The sequence below is a fragment of the Seriola lalandi genome, unplaced genomic scaffold, assembly GCF_002814215.2.
Source record: "Seriola lalandi dorsalis isolate HSWRI2012SDOR001 ecotype SW California unplaced genomic scaffold, Sedor1 jcf7180002054898, whole genome shotgun sequence".
Classification (NCBI taxonomy): domain Eukaryota; kingdom Metazoa; phylum Chordata; class Actinopteri; order Carangiformes; family Carangidae; genus Seriola; species Seriola lalandi.
The window spans coordinates 4,496,050-4,511,348 of NW_019525450.1; the positions used below are offsets into that span (position 1 = coordinate 4,496,050).

Genomic DNA, 15,299 nt, shown 5'->3' on the forward strand with positions numbered 1-15,299 from the left:
CTGTATCTGTATGAAATGACACAACTTATTGTTTGTTGCTTCCCAGATCAAATGAGTCTGATCAGGCAGGATAAGTACAAACAGCTGTGAGCGTGTGCAGAGCTTTTAAGTAAAAAAACAGAAGTATTATCTGCAAATTGCTCTTAAATGATCAACAAGTGAAGTCTGACTACCTCAAATCGAACTTGAGTGAATGTACTTGGTTACATTCACCACTGATGACAGACAAGGTAAGCCAAGGTTGTAATTTACCATCAGATGTTGTTAATGAGTTCAACTAATTATTAGCAGCTGCAGCACCTGAACCTGTGTTCTATGGTCATCGGAGTCCTCTGCACTACAGTGTGACTAATCAAATCTTAAGAGTTTCTCTTGGAGGACAAAATGGGCCTTTTCCCCTGATGGAGATTATTGCCGTCCATGTCCTATAACCATTAACCAGCCACAGAGAGGATCTGACCTTGAATCAGAGCCTTTTTATAGCTCGGTGCCTTATTGACCACCTGAGTAAGGAAACGCGCATGACTTCATGTGCCTGAATGATGCTTTCCATTACATTCATTTCATGATTTGTTTATTGATTAGCTGCTCGTTCATTCGTTTGTCTTTGAGGGCTGTCACATCTTCATGAGCTAGTTTCTGTGTGTGTGGTGTTCCTCTAAACTTTGTATCATCAGGACAGTCTTGGATTTCTCTCTGTGTCGTCTCTCTCTGCTCTCACTGGTATGCAGTAGTATTCATACAGTCGTGCACAGATACAGCTGGATGAAGCATACTGCCTCTGCCGCTCAGATGAAATACTCAGAAAAGAAATACATTCCTCTGGATGGAGGTAGGAAACAAAATGTAGAATCCATAGGGGAAAAAAATCACATGCAAAGCAAAAGCGTGTCAACAGTAATACCCAGGTAATACCCAGGTAATCTTCGTGCTTGTTGCCTTCTTTGCCTTCTGCATCTAGACAAAATATGTTGCCTCTTGCACTGTAGCATCTAGAGCGCCAACCCTCAAAAAATAAACAAACCAGTCAATCTTATTTCACTGCTCTCATGCCTTTGTCCTTACCAGAACAACTTGATCGTGTGGAGGAGGGCATGAACAAGGTGAACGCAGACCTGAAGGAGGCCGAGAAAGATTTAAAAGATTTAGGACAATGCTGTGGTCTGATATGCCCATGTATTAAAAAGTAGGTACCGGCCAGGAGCCCCACGCTCTTGCCTGTCCAGTGCTGGTGGTGGTGGTGATGTCTGATGTCTCTCTTGTCACAGTCAATGTCTTTTTTTTGTCTCTTCTCCTTTGTTTCCCCTTTCTACTCCCCTCCCTTCCTTCCACCTGCGACTTCTTCCTCCTCTCTTCTCTTCTCACGTGCTTTCGTTCTTTTGCTGGGAAAAATGACAATGTGTTGGTAATCAGAACAACTGGAGCGCATCGAGGAGGGGATGGACCAAATCAATAAGGACATGAAGGATGCAGAAAAGAATTTGAACAATCTAGGACAGTTCTGTGGTCTATGTTCATGTCCCTGTAACAAGTAGGTGCTGCCTGTGTCGCCTGACTACATGTGTTTCAGTGACCGCCTACCTGCCTCTCTATCCGTCTGCCTGCTTCTGGTGTATAGAGCATGGTGACCTGTGGTGTGAGCAGTCAGGCCCATAGCCACAACAGCACACTCTCTGAACAGGCACCAGCACTGCATGCACGTGTGGGTGTGCTGAAGTTGAGACTGGATTGAGTGAAACATTGTGTGCGTGCATGAACAAAACACACATGCACAACAGGTCCGACTGCCACTTTATTTGCTCTCCAGCCTCCTTGGCTGGTGTCTTCAAAAGCCCTTCATTCCACATTGGATGAGAGATTCTCTTCCAGCAGGTAGCAGCATCAGCAGGGATCTGGCCACAGCACCCACCATACCCCTGAACCCCACCCGAGCACCCACCCTAACACCCTGCAGCATGAGGCATGCTGTGTACAAAGTCCAAGCAAAGAGTAAATCAACTAGCCAACTTCTCTACTAAATTTTTTATTTTGTGGCCATTTATAACTCTATTAACGTTGGTATTTACATGGATCTCTTGCGGTGCATTCAAAGAAAAGTATCTGATTTTAAATGAAATGTTTCATTAAGACTCTTAGTTCCTGGAATTTAAGAGATGCAAAGCATGCTCCTGATTTATTTTGCATTACATTTGAGAAACTGGCTGTTATTTTAATCAAGTATGTGGCAGTACAGTATATTACACAACTGGTACTTGTAGCCAAGCAATCTGAATGATCATTCAGATCAGATGCCTATTTTAAAGTTATAGTTCAACATTTCAGAAATATGCTAATTTGCTTTTTTGCAGAGAGTTGGATGAGAAGATTGATACCACATGTCTGCTGGAGGAGGTGGCAGACGATTGGCTGAGAAACAGGGGAAACAGATAGCCAGCTAGCTCTGTCCAAAGCTAACAAGATACTCCTGCCATCACCTCGAAAGCTCATGAATTAATTAAGCAAATTAAATTGTGCTTGTTTAATATAAAAACTAAACATAGCAATTTTCCAGGGGGTTATGAGCTGCACTATCTTTAGGGGAGCTGTTTGATTAATTTGGACAGTGCTTTGACAGGCTTGGTGTTTCCCCCTGTTTCCATTTGTTGTGAGAAGCTAAGCTAACTAGCTGCTTGTGTAGCTTCATATTTACATGGCAGTGGTGTCCACTCATTAAACTCTCTACAGGAAGTCAAATGAACAAAACTATCCCTTTAAGTATAATTTTTTTTTTGGGCCCAAGTTAGGTGCAATGATTGATTTTTTTATTCTTGATGTATAATATTTTCTATACATTTTTCAGGCAGTACACAGTGGTTAAATTGTAAGTAAGGCTTAATATAGTTCAGGGTGTTCTCTGCTCTGTTAACAGATGTGAAGGTGATGCAACATTTTATTTATTTCATGACCTATTCCAGTACACAAACCTTATAATTAGAATAAAGATGCATTTTAAAGAAATGAGAGCTACTAAAATACCCAACTTACTCTTTAACACACCAACTGTGCCGTATGAACCTCAGATAACTGGTAAACTAAAGATGCCTTGGAGCCTCTTCCCTCTCCTCCCTCAGGACTGTCCTACAGAATGAAATATCATGCATGAGTTAGGCAAACGTTTTTATAATCACACTCTACATCGGGTAATACCATGTTAATGTCAAAGCTCTGAAACCCTGTATTTGTGGCTTTGTTAAGAAGATGGACTTTTCATACCAGTTTTGCCAAACTCCTGTGTGATCTGTTCTCTGGACCTTCACAGCCAAACTATGGCCACTGAGTCATGTCTGAGCATACTATACTCTGGGACCAATACATGTACTGTATACAGTTGTTTATCTCAGAGCTATAGAAAACACAAGTGGCTGACAAACCAAGACAGAAATGGCTATTTTGCATATTTTGTGTTGGGTTCGCAGCAACATATTTCTCATTCAATCTTCTGGGAATGAATTAAGTGAGGTCATAATGATTTGATACATAATGATACATGGGATACACTATATGTAATATTTATATTATTGTCGGGTATTAGTATAAAATGTGGTTTTTGAGAAAAGGCAAACAGACCCAAAACAATTCTATAGATAGATATATGATTTTCTATTTTACATCTGACCTAGAAAGCAAAATTGTGGTACTTCCTTGCCTTCAGTGTGTATCACAATAATTTTTATAAACATTCTGGAGATTAAATTCGGCACATCAAATTATTATTTTGTCCAAAACAGGATTATCATGAGCAGGATGTTGACAATAGTGTAGTTACAATGGTTACAATGTGTAACTAATCTGTTTTACTAGTTACTTCCTGATTTTGGACTGAACTTTTCGTTTTCTGTATGAAGGTATATTTGGGGTTTGCTGCCTCCATTTGGTCCATTTTGGTCCTGCTTCCAGGGTTCAGATCTTGTCTGTTCTATAGCTCTTTGGTCATCCCTGTCACAAACCACTTGTTATGTAATCCCGTGGTTATGTCATGTGTTTCATCTGACTCTTTTTTATGGCGGCCCTGGGTCAAATAGCATAATAAAGATAATTCTTGCTTGTTGTTATAAACTGTCTGGAGCACAGAATGGGTGTGATTTACCACCTCAAGACAATACTGCTACATACAATAGTTTTCCTTCATTGAAAAGTGAACAAAATCAGCTTTTAAACTGTGTATTTAGACAGCCATCGTATTGTCCCTAGTGGTGTCTCCCACCCATAAGGTACTTCAAGCATAATAAAACAATGCTAAGAATTACATTTGACTATTTGACTGTATACAGTGTATCATCCTACAGATCTATCCATCCAGATGAAATGAAGGGCTCATCACAGCTACTGTATCACTTAGTCTTGCATGCAAAATGTTCTTTGGTTGGTTTTCCACAATGGATCTAACTATTTGGTTTTCTTTTAATAGATACAACATGTGTCTGATCCTGTTCCTCTCTAAGTGTTTTCCCTGCCCATGTCAAACATTGTGTACTATGTGTCTGCCTTGCATGTCCTCTCACTCTGCATGTTTATATGTATGTGTGTGTTTGTGTCTCCTCTGTCTGGAGTCTGGTTACTGTGTTTGTGCTCTTCTCTATGTGCTTGTGGGAGAGTGTTTTTAAGTCTTAATTACTTTCTAACACAAGCCACATGTGAACTTATCGTGCTCAGATTGAATTGATCTGCATGTTAGATCAATTATTCACTAACAGACTGCAAGTGCATGTATGTGCCTTTTATCATACGTGGCATGTTGCTTTTAGTAGCTAAATGGCTTGAAACCATACGATCCAATGCTTTCTAAACATATATTAATGTATATGTTTTTTATAGTAAATCGCTAGAAAACATGCACTTACATAGACATGCATATACACAGTCACACTCCAGTGCACACACACCCACACACACCCACACACCCACACAGTGTCACACACAGTGGCCAACATACTGTACACTTATAAGCACACCCACAGTGCACCTAATCTTTGCTACATTCACAAACAAGCAAACAAGTGCGCACACATACCTGTACACAAACAAATACAAAAACAAACACTCAATACAACAGTTCCATTGGCCCTGACTGAAATGTGTGTGTGGTAGGATTAAGGGTGGGGGCCAGGCCTGGGGATCGAACCAGGATGGAGTGGTGAACAGCCAGCCAGGGGCTCGAGTGGTGGACGAGCGTGAACAGATGGCCATCAGTGGGGGCTTCATTCGCAGGTAAGTGCGTGTGTATAGGTGTTGGCCTGCGTGTGCCCCTCTGTATGCGTGTAGCTGGCATTATTGTTTGTTTGTGCGTGTGTGTGAGAGGTCGTAAATGTTTGTGTGTTTGTGCATATTTGAGTAGGTGATAATGTTTATATAATGTTATATGAGACTTATCCTGGAATAGATCGCCCATTTTGACTTTTAAATAAATATTTCACCATCATTATGGACAGCATGTCAGTTAGTGATAGTTTGCTGCAGGAACAATACAGTTTCCCCTTGGGAATGGATGAAATTGTATCTCAATGTACTGTAACATTTCTAAGCTAACAGAGTGAAGGAATTCCCAGAGGTACCAGGACACATTCAGCTCAGTTTGCAACAATGAGTTCAATAAGGCGAAGTAGTTGTTTCATATTTAGAAAAAAAGAGTTACCACTGGAACAAATTTGGATATACTGTATAAACCTGATGTTATTTCACTACTTTCCAACCTTTTTGTGTGTGACCTTCAACAAAACCTGAAAAGGTAAAACTCTTTACAAAAAAAAACAACAATTAGAGATACATCCAACAAAAAAGAATTCAAATTTGTTTAGCAGAGCTTCATTTGAATCATCTTGCGACCCAGTGGAGGGGTCCTGACCCTCTAGTTGGGAATCACAGTATAAAATTATAAAATATAATTCAAGTCATATGGATCTGAGTGCATTGGGGTAACAGGGTGCTTTCGTCTGTTTTTTTGGTTCCTTGAAAACAGGACTCTCTCAGTCATGTAAGGTGCTGTCCATGGTACTGACTCTTCAGCCAACCTATAACATGAATGAGACAGAGTAGGCCATGTGATAGATAAATACATTTTAATGAGTAGCCAGTATCCCTTATTGTTTCATCCTTAAATGTCCTAATATCTGAAAAAGAAAGATACTGACTTGTTTTACTGATGTCCAGGAATTCATTTAAAACATATTGTATCTACTTGTCCCGTTCTGTACTGTACTATAGATAGATAGATAGATAGATAGATAGATAGATAGATAGATAGATAGATACTTTATATATCCTCTAGGGGAAATTCATGTGTCCATTATCCCATTGTTGATAATATAATAATAAAAACAGTTAATAATGAATAAGCAATAATAATACTTAGATTAGTCCACATCCTTTGGCTGAGGTGTTGTATAGCCTGATGGCAGTGGGAACAAAGGATCTCCTGAACCTCTCTGTTCTGCAGCGCAGTGAGATGAGATGTTTGCTGCAGCTGTAGCTGCTTCTCTGTCCTGCCAGAATGTTGTGGAGAGGATGGTTGGTATTGTCCAATATGGCCTCCATCTTACATTGCATGCGTTATACAGTTATACAGTTTTGTGGTGCTTGTGCTTTTGGGCACAATCCAACAGGTCACAACAGTATCTACCACGTAATCTATGGCCATTAATTAGTCCCACTTCCTCACCCTGTGTGCTGTAGGGTAACAGATGATGCCCGGGAGAATGAGATGGATGAGAATCTGGAGCAGGTGGGCGGCATCATTGGCAATCTGCGTCACATGGCCTTGGACATGGGCCAGGAGATTGACACCCAGAACCGCCAGATTGACAGGGTCATGGACAAGGTACTGCACAATGAGCCCTACATGTATACCACCGCCATGGAGAAGATCAGGGAGTGTTTGCAGTATTTTTTAGAGAAATGAATGACTCTTATGTACTACTCCTCGCTATTTTGAATTCATAGTCATTGATGGAAACAAGTCAGTTGTTACTAGGCAACAACCTCTACTAGTTGTTGGAGCAGAAAATTACAGTTGAATCCAAAGTTGGACAAAGACAGTGGCAACAGAGTTTATAGGTAAAACTGTGATGCTCCAAAATATTGGCAACATGGGACAACAGCCCGATACAATGTGAGGCTCAAGGAGGAAATACAAGTACAGATTTGCTGTATTTATGTATTTGTATTGATGAAACTAGAAAATTAAGACGCTGCAAAGTGCACAAGATTTTCAAGACTATTCAGTGAAATAACCATTTAAGGGCCCATTTATATTAATGCTAGGAGAAGGTGTGAAAAGCTATGAGGGCAAACAGAGGTGTGGTCAAATTTATACATTTAGTTATGCAAGAAAGTGTAGTTGTGACACTGTATTGTAAGAATTACAGGTAAACTAAGTAAACGAAAGGTAACAGACTAGAAAAAATGTTGCTAATATACAGTAGAGAGTATAGCATTTAGCTGATATTTGGTGTGGTTTACATGTTTAGCATTAGGTAATGTGACAGTGAATGCAGCGGTGCTGATTTAGAGCAGATTACGCCTGGGTTTGACACACTAATGGAGAAAATCTGGTTCACATGCCAATGGACAAAATCAGGGTTAAACATCATTTGTCCATCAGTATGTATGTTTTTATAAAAGTTTCTCATCTCCACCATCTAGCACTGGTTTGACCACTTTTCCAACTGTTACCTGAGCGGAGTAAGAACCCGTCTTTTTTTTCCTTTCAGGCTGATTCCAACAAGACCAGGATTGACGAGGCCAACCAGCGTGCGACAAAGATGTTGGGCAGTGGCTAAACTGCAGTGAAAAAGTGCTTTCATCCCCGTTTAACCCCAGGCACCCTAAAAATAACAACACCAACCAAACCCAGCCCGACCCCCAACACCAACAGCGCCCACTTCCTTGGCTCAACAGCAGGCGCTGCAATATCATGCTTTTATTGTGATACTTGTAGAAGTTTGTACACATGCACATATCATACATCCTTCTGCCCCCCACCCCCATTCCTGACCATCCCTTCCCCTCAGTCCCTTCCCTCCCCTTATTGTCAGTGTTGTTCTGTGTTGTCACTCTTTTGATTTTGTTAAGAAATAATAGTTCTGTCACACAACGTCCACTCAAACTCTCTCCATACTGTACATAGTGCTTCTTAAATGGCTTAATTGATTTAGATCACTTGTCCTGTGTTCTTCATCACTCTTTTTTTTTAAGTCTGCGTGTAATATAAACTGTATGTACACCTTGTTCCATGATGCCCCCCCTCATGTCAGTAATCTGATGTTGTCCATGTGAGACACATTGTGTATTCATCCGTTAAGATGTCGTGATGGTACATGATAAAGCCACAGTGATTTGTTGTTAATATAGTGAACATGCAACATGCACAGCTTGTAACCAAGGCCGTTGTTTGAATACAGTTATTTAATGTAGATGTGGAGCCACTCAGATCTTAATAACATAGTAGACCATGGATACTCAGTGAAGTATTTGCAAGTATTTGAGCCATTTGAATGAAAATATGAACTTTTTAGTCATGACTGTTAGTGCACCAGTCTTTCCCCAACTCTACTAATGGAGCAGCATTAAAACAGTTTGATGCCATATACTGTATAGTATATACTTTTTCCTCAGGGAGCTAAATCTAACCATTCAAAAGCAAGGGTTGAATTTTGAATTGATTACTGACACTTCATATTTGTATCATAAGGCTCAGTGTCTGTGCGAAACACTGCGTTTGTATGTGGTCTGAACAGCATGATTGATGGGACTCTTGTTTAACAGACAAATTATTGGGCATTAATCGTAACAGCTAACTTTGTGATTGATAATGAAAGGAGGTGGAGCTTTGCTTCAAGGTCATAGTTCAGCAGCAACCAATCCAACTGTTCGGCAAAGTTATACACACACATACCAGGTCAGACTGCTTTACCCGTGATTCAACCCTAGCAATATCAAGTACCGCATTAAGTGTTATGCATGTCCATCCACTGCTAGAAGACACTGAATAATTCATTTTTCCAGGCAAGAAATATCCTAACATGGCAACCGCATGCTACATATGTAGGCCACACAGAGGAGAGGCCCATATTTATCTGCAATAGTGCCACTCTTTTTGTTTCATGTCTGTTTACCTTTCCAGACTGTGACCATCACTGTAAAATAATACCTTGGAAAATGCCAATAAAACCATGATAAACATAGAACCAAACTACGCTTCTTTTGTATTTTTATTACACTATTGTGGAGAAAAATGTTTGCAGTCATGGTACAATACCATGCTTGAGATCAAATTGTCAGCAGTGTTATTTTATTTTGAACTGCAATGACAACCAGTGTTAGGGAAGCTGCTTTGAAAGCTACCAATTACTCCATGCTGGGGGAGGTTGAGCTACAGCAAAGCTTCTCTAGGGAAATATCTAGTTTGGTTCACTAAAGCTACTTAGAAAAAGAAGTTCAAACTACTTTGTGAAAAATTATTAAGTTGACAATTTACATGTGATACAAAATTTTGACTAAATATAATCCAAAAACATCACATGCCATTTCATTGCAAAAAGTGCCTTCTTGTTCACAGGTAAATTGAAAAAAAAAAAAAAAGAAATACCATGATATTCATGGGAAACTGCTGGAATGTCAGGTTTGGTTTTGTACACAATAGCTGCTTGAGTGTGACCATGGTGATTCTTGATTCAAGACGTTTATCCACGATGACGTTGTCGCTGTGTGAACACTGGGTGACACCACTGCCCTTGGCTTTTTGCACATGCACTGTGTATGTGGTGGCTTCCTGACGAAAGCATTCCCTGGGTGTGCCTTCACAGGGGTCAGGATGAAAGAAAAAGAGGGTGGGGCTGGCCAAAAGGGGGTTCGATTACAGTAGAGAAGCAATGGTAAAATAAAAAATCATTCCTTTCCTTTAATGGCCCAAAATGTTTTGTAGTTTCAGTTGTTAACAACATATATTCATTCTGTAGGCCTACATAGATACCATTATCTAGATTGATATACGATGACTGCAACAGTAGAATTGGCTTCAGATGCCTCAAAAAGCAACAAAACTATGAAAGCAAGATCAGATGTGCAGTGCCTGCAATATAACAATTATTCTTGTGATCTTAAAAGGACCACGTGACAGAGCGGTGGTTAAAAAATAAGAAATAAAGCAAATGGTGGTCAATAGAATTGGATTTTTCACTTCTATGTGACAGAGTATTGATTAAGTATCAAGTAAACAGGAGATGATGATTTGGCAAAGGACATACATTGGAACCATGAGGCACTACTTTTTTAAAAAGATTTGAGAAAAATAAAAGAGGTTTTATCATATGTGTACTCAATACTTGTCTCATGTTATGTTGAATTTTCTCATTTCTGTCAAATGTGATTGATATCTCTTTTGTGTTATAACAGTAAATTCCTTCACTGACTGACGGGCGACAGTTGTTAGTTCAATCTTTATCCTCCACACACAGTCACATGACCTACAGCTTTACATAAGAAAAAGAAGATGTCACAAGCTTTAAGTTGAACTTTTTTGTAGGTTATATTACTATAGTAATAACTTCACAATTCACAAGGGAACATAAATGTAAAATAATGTTACACTGTTTTCATCCAATTGACGAAAATGTGTTTTTCCTGCGCTGTTCCACAGAGAGGTCAGAGATCAGGAAGCTTATCCCTAACTACTGGTTTTAAGACGCTCTGACACTCGAACTAAATACCTAAAATATGCAGCGTCAACACACACATATATCAAGCACTAGTGTATAGTGGGTATGGAATAAAATACAAGACAGATAGGGAGAGAAAGAGACAGGCAGAGACAGAGACAGAGAGGGAAAGATGTGCAGCAGCATATTACACTAATGGATATCTACTGTGGTGCGCTGGGCTTAGGGCGGATTAGCGTTTACCACGTCATGAGGAACACACACACACACACACACACACACACACACACACACACACACACACACACACACACACACACACAAGCAAGTTGAATCAACAACAGATACACACCACAGGGTAATCCGCTATACCTTGGGTACACCCATTACTCTGCCCCTGCACACGTATTTCATGTGTGTGCATATACACAGAGTTAAATAAAATTGATTAATATTTTTATCCGGTGTTATCAATGTTAAGAAAAAATCTTACATGTATGATTGTTTGTGGTTTAATAAATAAAAAATGATTTCCCCCCTAAAATTGTAATGTCATGTTTTGGAATGGGATTTGTCAGTTCTTCTGCTCCTCACGTGAACTTGTTATAAAAGTTATTTGTATTGGACCAATAAATCAAAGAAACTTGCTTTGTTGCTCACTGAGGGCAAGAGTACATTTTTAAATCAAGAGCTCCCTCTGCTGGTAATATATGCCTATCTACCGTATCTTCTGACTAGCTGGGCCAACTAAAGGGGCACTCCACCAATTTTACAGATTCAATTCAGTTTACTCATCATTGAGAGTAAAGCTTGTGAGAAGTGTTGTGTATTGTCTTTTGTGTCTCTGTAGAAACTTTCTGAAGTTTTAGAAATTTATGTCAGTTTTAGCAGAAGACTTCAAATTTTGTAAAAGAAAGCCTGTGTCGTAAGTGTGGAGTCTAAATGATGTGGTGGTTTATCAGTCAGTAATTAAGGGTCTAATGAAAGATGCATTATCGGAAGTGTGGGGCTGAAAGTCAGGATATTTTCGTCCCTGCTGCCTTGAATTTGACTCTTTTTTTAAGTTCAAGTGTGAATGTGAGTGTGATTAAAAAAAGAATAGAAAGAAAGAAAAATAAAACTTTGATCTCTTCGCGACAAACAAAATTATGGACGCTGCCACAACTGGAGGCCATTTAGTCTCAAAAAGGTCCAAACCAAACCCCTTTCTGGCAATATAATACTAAATCAATTACTGAGCCTTAATAAATAATTATAGATGTGTGAAGTTTGTCCTGAAGAGTCCTGAAGCAATGTTTAGCAAACACTTAAAATTATCATTACAAGATTAAATGGTTTATGTATTGAAGACAGTTTGTCAAAAGGTCAAAACCAAAACAGTTTCTCACTTACAGTACCATGTTCCGGAAACGGACCTATCAACAGCTTGAACGTAGAGGATTCGGCTCCCTCCGCCAGTCACGTGACTCTTGTCTCCCTCTTCGTGTTTGTCCGTCCAGAGTCGCCCTCTTTAGCACAAGGGACGGTTAGCATCCGCTGCGGTACCATGTTCCGAGCCGTCTTCCGACTGTCTGCCACAGGGGCCCGGAGCCTGGCTCGGTCACAACCCTTTTACTCAGGTAGGACTGTCTGCTGTCTAACTGCCGGCCGTGAAAGTAAATAATCTCTGTAATAAAAATTACCAAATTAAGCTTCCCCGGCTAGCTGCCTAGCTTAGCTTCAGATGTGTGTGGAGTAAAAGCTAACGCAGGGTGACATTGAATGATTTTTATGAGTAGCTGGCTTTGTGGGCTTGAAATGAATATTTTCTTCAACCTCCACCTTTTGTAGAGTATTTTAACAGAAGAGGCGCGAAATGAATTTTAGTTTAAAAAAAAAAGTCACGACCTTGTGATGACCCTATGTAGTTAGTTCACGGGTGTCAGTGGCCGCAGTTTATGCGCAGCTGATATCAACACATTGAAACGCTAACTCGAACCATATGAAATATTGGAATTTTAGAAGCCATATTTAAAACTTACACATAGATTTTTAATGATTTAGTATGCGAGTTATTTTGATTTTATTAGTCTCCCATACTAACTTTCCCGAACTGCTCTGGTTAGGTCATCATTGCTTAGCTTGCGCATTGGGTATGTGTGTAGTCTAGGTTACACTCGATAAGGTGCATTCCACTCTTGTTAGTGCGAAGAAACTGTATGTATATTTTTCATTTAAAAAACGTGATGCGAATAAGATGAGTTGTTAGTGACAATGTGATTTGTTGAGGAAATTAGATTTTAAAAAATGAATTTGGATATTATGTACTCCACTCACTGACATAATTTGCATTGGTTTCATTTTTCAATTTCAAGTTGGTTGAAACGGATGTGATGTGGAGGTCACATGACTAAACACTCTAAACACTGCAACCTCAAGCATTGCGGCAAGTTTATAGTCCATTATCTTCTAAATGAGATTTACAGACCCACAATATCACTACCCTGATGATTGTAGCTATAAATGTTGTTGTGCTACCTGATATTAATTTAGTCCTTAATGTACTAAATAATCACTACTGGGCATGTAACCACAGAGACACAATCTCTGTTCCATATTTAATATAGATGTTACCTCATGTTGCTTTGCTCACTGACTGATATGAAAGCAATGTGTACAATGTGACTCAAAAGCTTTTTGAATACATTGGATTTTCCACATGATTCACCCATTTGATGTGAGGTTATCACAGTCAATAATTACAAACACTGTAGATTCATGACTTATCACTGTCAGAAGATTTGATGTTATTATCACATTTTTTTTAAATCTTGATCTGTCCTTCATTCTATCTTCAAATTTTTCACAGTTCTCTTTTGGGCTTGGCATTGAACGTGGGTACCTTAAGTACCCAATCAAATGAGTCTGTAGCAGCAAGTATCAGAAGCCATAACGTACCAAAAATCATTCATAATCGTATGTACTTATTTTTACACAAGATATATACTGGTTTTGTTTGAACAAAGTTGTTGTGCTGCCAGTTTTAGACAACTTTTCAGAAATGTGGCTTTTTTGGTTAGATAAGAAAAAGGGGCGGAGTCATTACTAAAATTAAAACGACATATTAGCAGTTGTGTTTAAAGGTTTCAAGTGATACTAAGCCTTACTTTTCTTAATGACAGTCAAACTTGTTACACAATTTATACTTTGTATCCTAAGTTTTAATTTTTTTATGCCTTTATAATTGAATTTTGACCTTATTCATGATAATATATATAAGAATAGTCTAGCATAATAAATATTATAAAAATAAATATTCTGTCTAATGTTTTTCAGCTCCATTGGCCTCCAGATGTTACTCTCATGCCAAAGTGGAGACAGACGAGGAGTTTGATGCCCGCTGGGTCACTTACTTTAGCAAGCCCGACATAGATGCCTGGGAACTGAGGAAAGGTGACTGACGTGTTATTTATCATTTCCTCAGTTTGGTCATTGTTTTGGTTCCAGTTTCCAATTTCGTATGTTTATTATATAACTGTTCCTGTGACATAATGGGGCTTTATAATTTATAATGTATTATTATTATAATTTATAATTTCAACTTTAAGGCATGAACACCCTGATTGGGTATGACCTGGTACCTGAGCCCAAGATCCTGGATTCAGCACTAAGAGCTTGCCGGAGACTGAATGACCTGGCCAGCGCCATCCGCATCCTTGAGGCTGTCAAGGTGAGCGACACTCCCTTTATAGGTTTGCTTAGGGAATGCATAACCTTCAAGTTTCATCAAGTACTGCCTGTGATAAAATGCTCCTCTTTTGTAGTTGAAATTTTTTTGTGTGTTGTTTCGCAGGACAAAGCAGGCCCCCGCAAAGACATCTATCCCTACGTGATCCAAGAACTCAAGCCCACCCTGACAGAACTCGGCATCTCAACACCAGAAGAGCTGGGCATTGACAAGTTATAGACTGTCAAGGTGAGACTGCACTATACCACACTCCTACGTGTTACTTGGGCATGTGATTGTGGCTTTAAAGATATAATTACTTCAGCCAGAAGTACTGATGCTGTCCAGTACTGCTCCACACGCTACATATGTATGCTGGCTGGCTCTGTGTACAGTAGATCATGGGTTATATTGCATATTACTTGCTTAGAGCTGAAAAAAATCTCTTTTTTTCCCCCTCTGTCCTCAGGTCATTTCATGTATAAAGAGATGAGCTCTCCTGATTCTCTCCTGTCAAAAATGTCTATATTGTTGATTAAATCCATGCTGTCCTGTTGTGTACAAAATGGTGGACCTAATAAAGAAAACCAATAACCGAAGGATGTGTGTCAGTTTTTTTCCTTTCCTGGTAAATCATTGAATGTTTTTTAATCTGTACCTGACAGTTATTTTTACAGCAGACTGAATTACTATTGACAGTTGCATTCAATGTTATACATCTTCACTGGCATGGCTTGCAAAGCTCCTTAAATAGAATAAAGCCATTGTTAATGTTAGTAGGTCCACCTTTGCTTCTCTTGCTGTCAAAAATAGTGCATATACAGTATGTATGTGTAGGTGTGTTAAAAACTGTATAAACAAACCATGACCAGTTTGTCTCAGGTTCAGTGACTAAAACAGTA

The 15,299-nt window shown here is 39.2% G+C and overlaps 2 protein-coding genes across 3 annotated transcripts in view; both read left to right on the forward strand.

Annotated features, from left to right (window-relative positions):
• Positions 1–9,226, forward strand: part of LOC111672289 (synaptosomal-associated protein 25-A-like) — a 38,928-nt gene extending 29,702 nt beyond the window's left edge. The window contains exons 5-8 of one of the 2 annotated variants that reach the window (XM_023429685.2): positions 1,069–1,186; positions 5,128–5,247; positions 6,709–6,853; positions 7,746–9,226. In XM_023429685.2, coding sequence (XP_023285453.1) covers positions 1,069–1,186; positions 5,128–5,247; positions 6,709–6,853; positions 7,746–7,814 — 452 coding nt within the window. In that variant the 3' untranslated portion in view covers positions 7,815–9,226. Of the gene's footprint in view, positions 1–1,068; positions 1,187–1,413; positions 1,532–5,127; positions 5,248–6,708; positions 6,854–7,745 lie in introns of both variants that reach the window. The other variant, XM_023429684.2, reaches the window with a different exon arrangement.
• Positions 9,227–12,152: 2,926 nt separating this feature from the next.
• Positions 12,153–14,996, forward strand: cox5ab (cytochrome c oxidase subunit 5Ab). Its single transcript, XM_023429609.2, has 5 exons — positions 12,153–12,310; positions 14,007–14,123; positions 14,279–14,400; positions 14,524–14,646; positions 14,867–14,996. Exons 1-4 carry the CDS (start codon positions 12,238–12,240, stop codon positions 14,635–14,637), a joined length of 426 nt encoding a protein of 141 aa, XP_023285377.1. The 5' UTR covers positions 12,153–12,237; the 3' UTR covers positions 14,638–14,646; positions 14,867–14,996.
• Positions 14,997–15,299: the final 303 nt, after the last annotated feature.

Coding starts and splice junctions, on each gene's coding strand:
- cox5ab (XM_023429609.2), top strand. CDS start 12,238: ATGTTCCGAGCCGTCTTCCGACTGTCTGCCACAGGGGCCCGGAGCCTG. Junction 12,311..14,006: donor GTCACAACCCTTTTACTCAG/GTAGGACTGTCT, acceptor AATGTTTTTCAG/CTCCATTGGCCTCCAGATGT. Junction 14,401..14,523: donor GCATCCTTGAGGCTGTCAAG/GTGAGCGACACT, acceptor GTTGTTTCGCAG/GACAAAGCAGGCCCCCGCAA.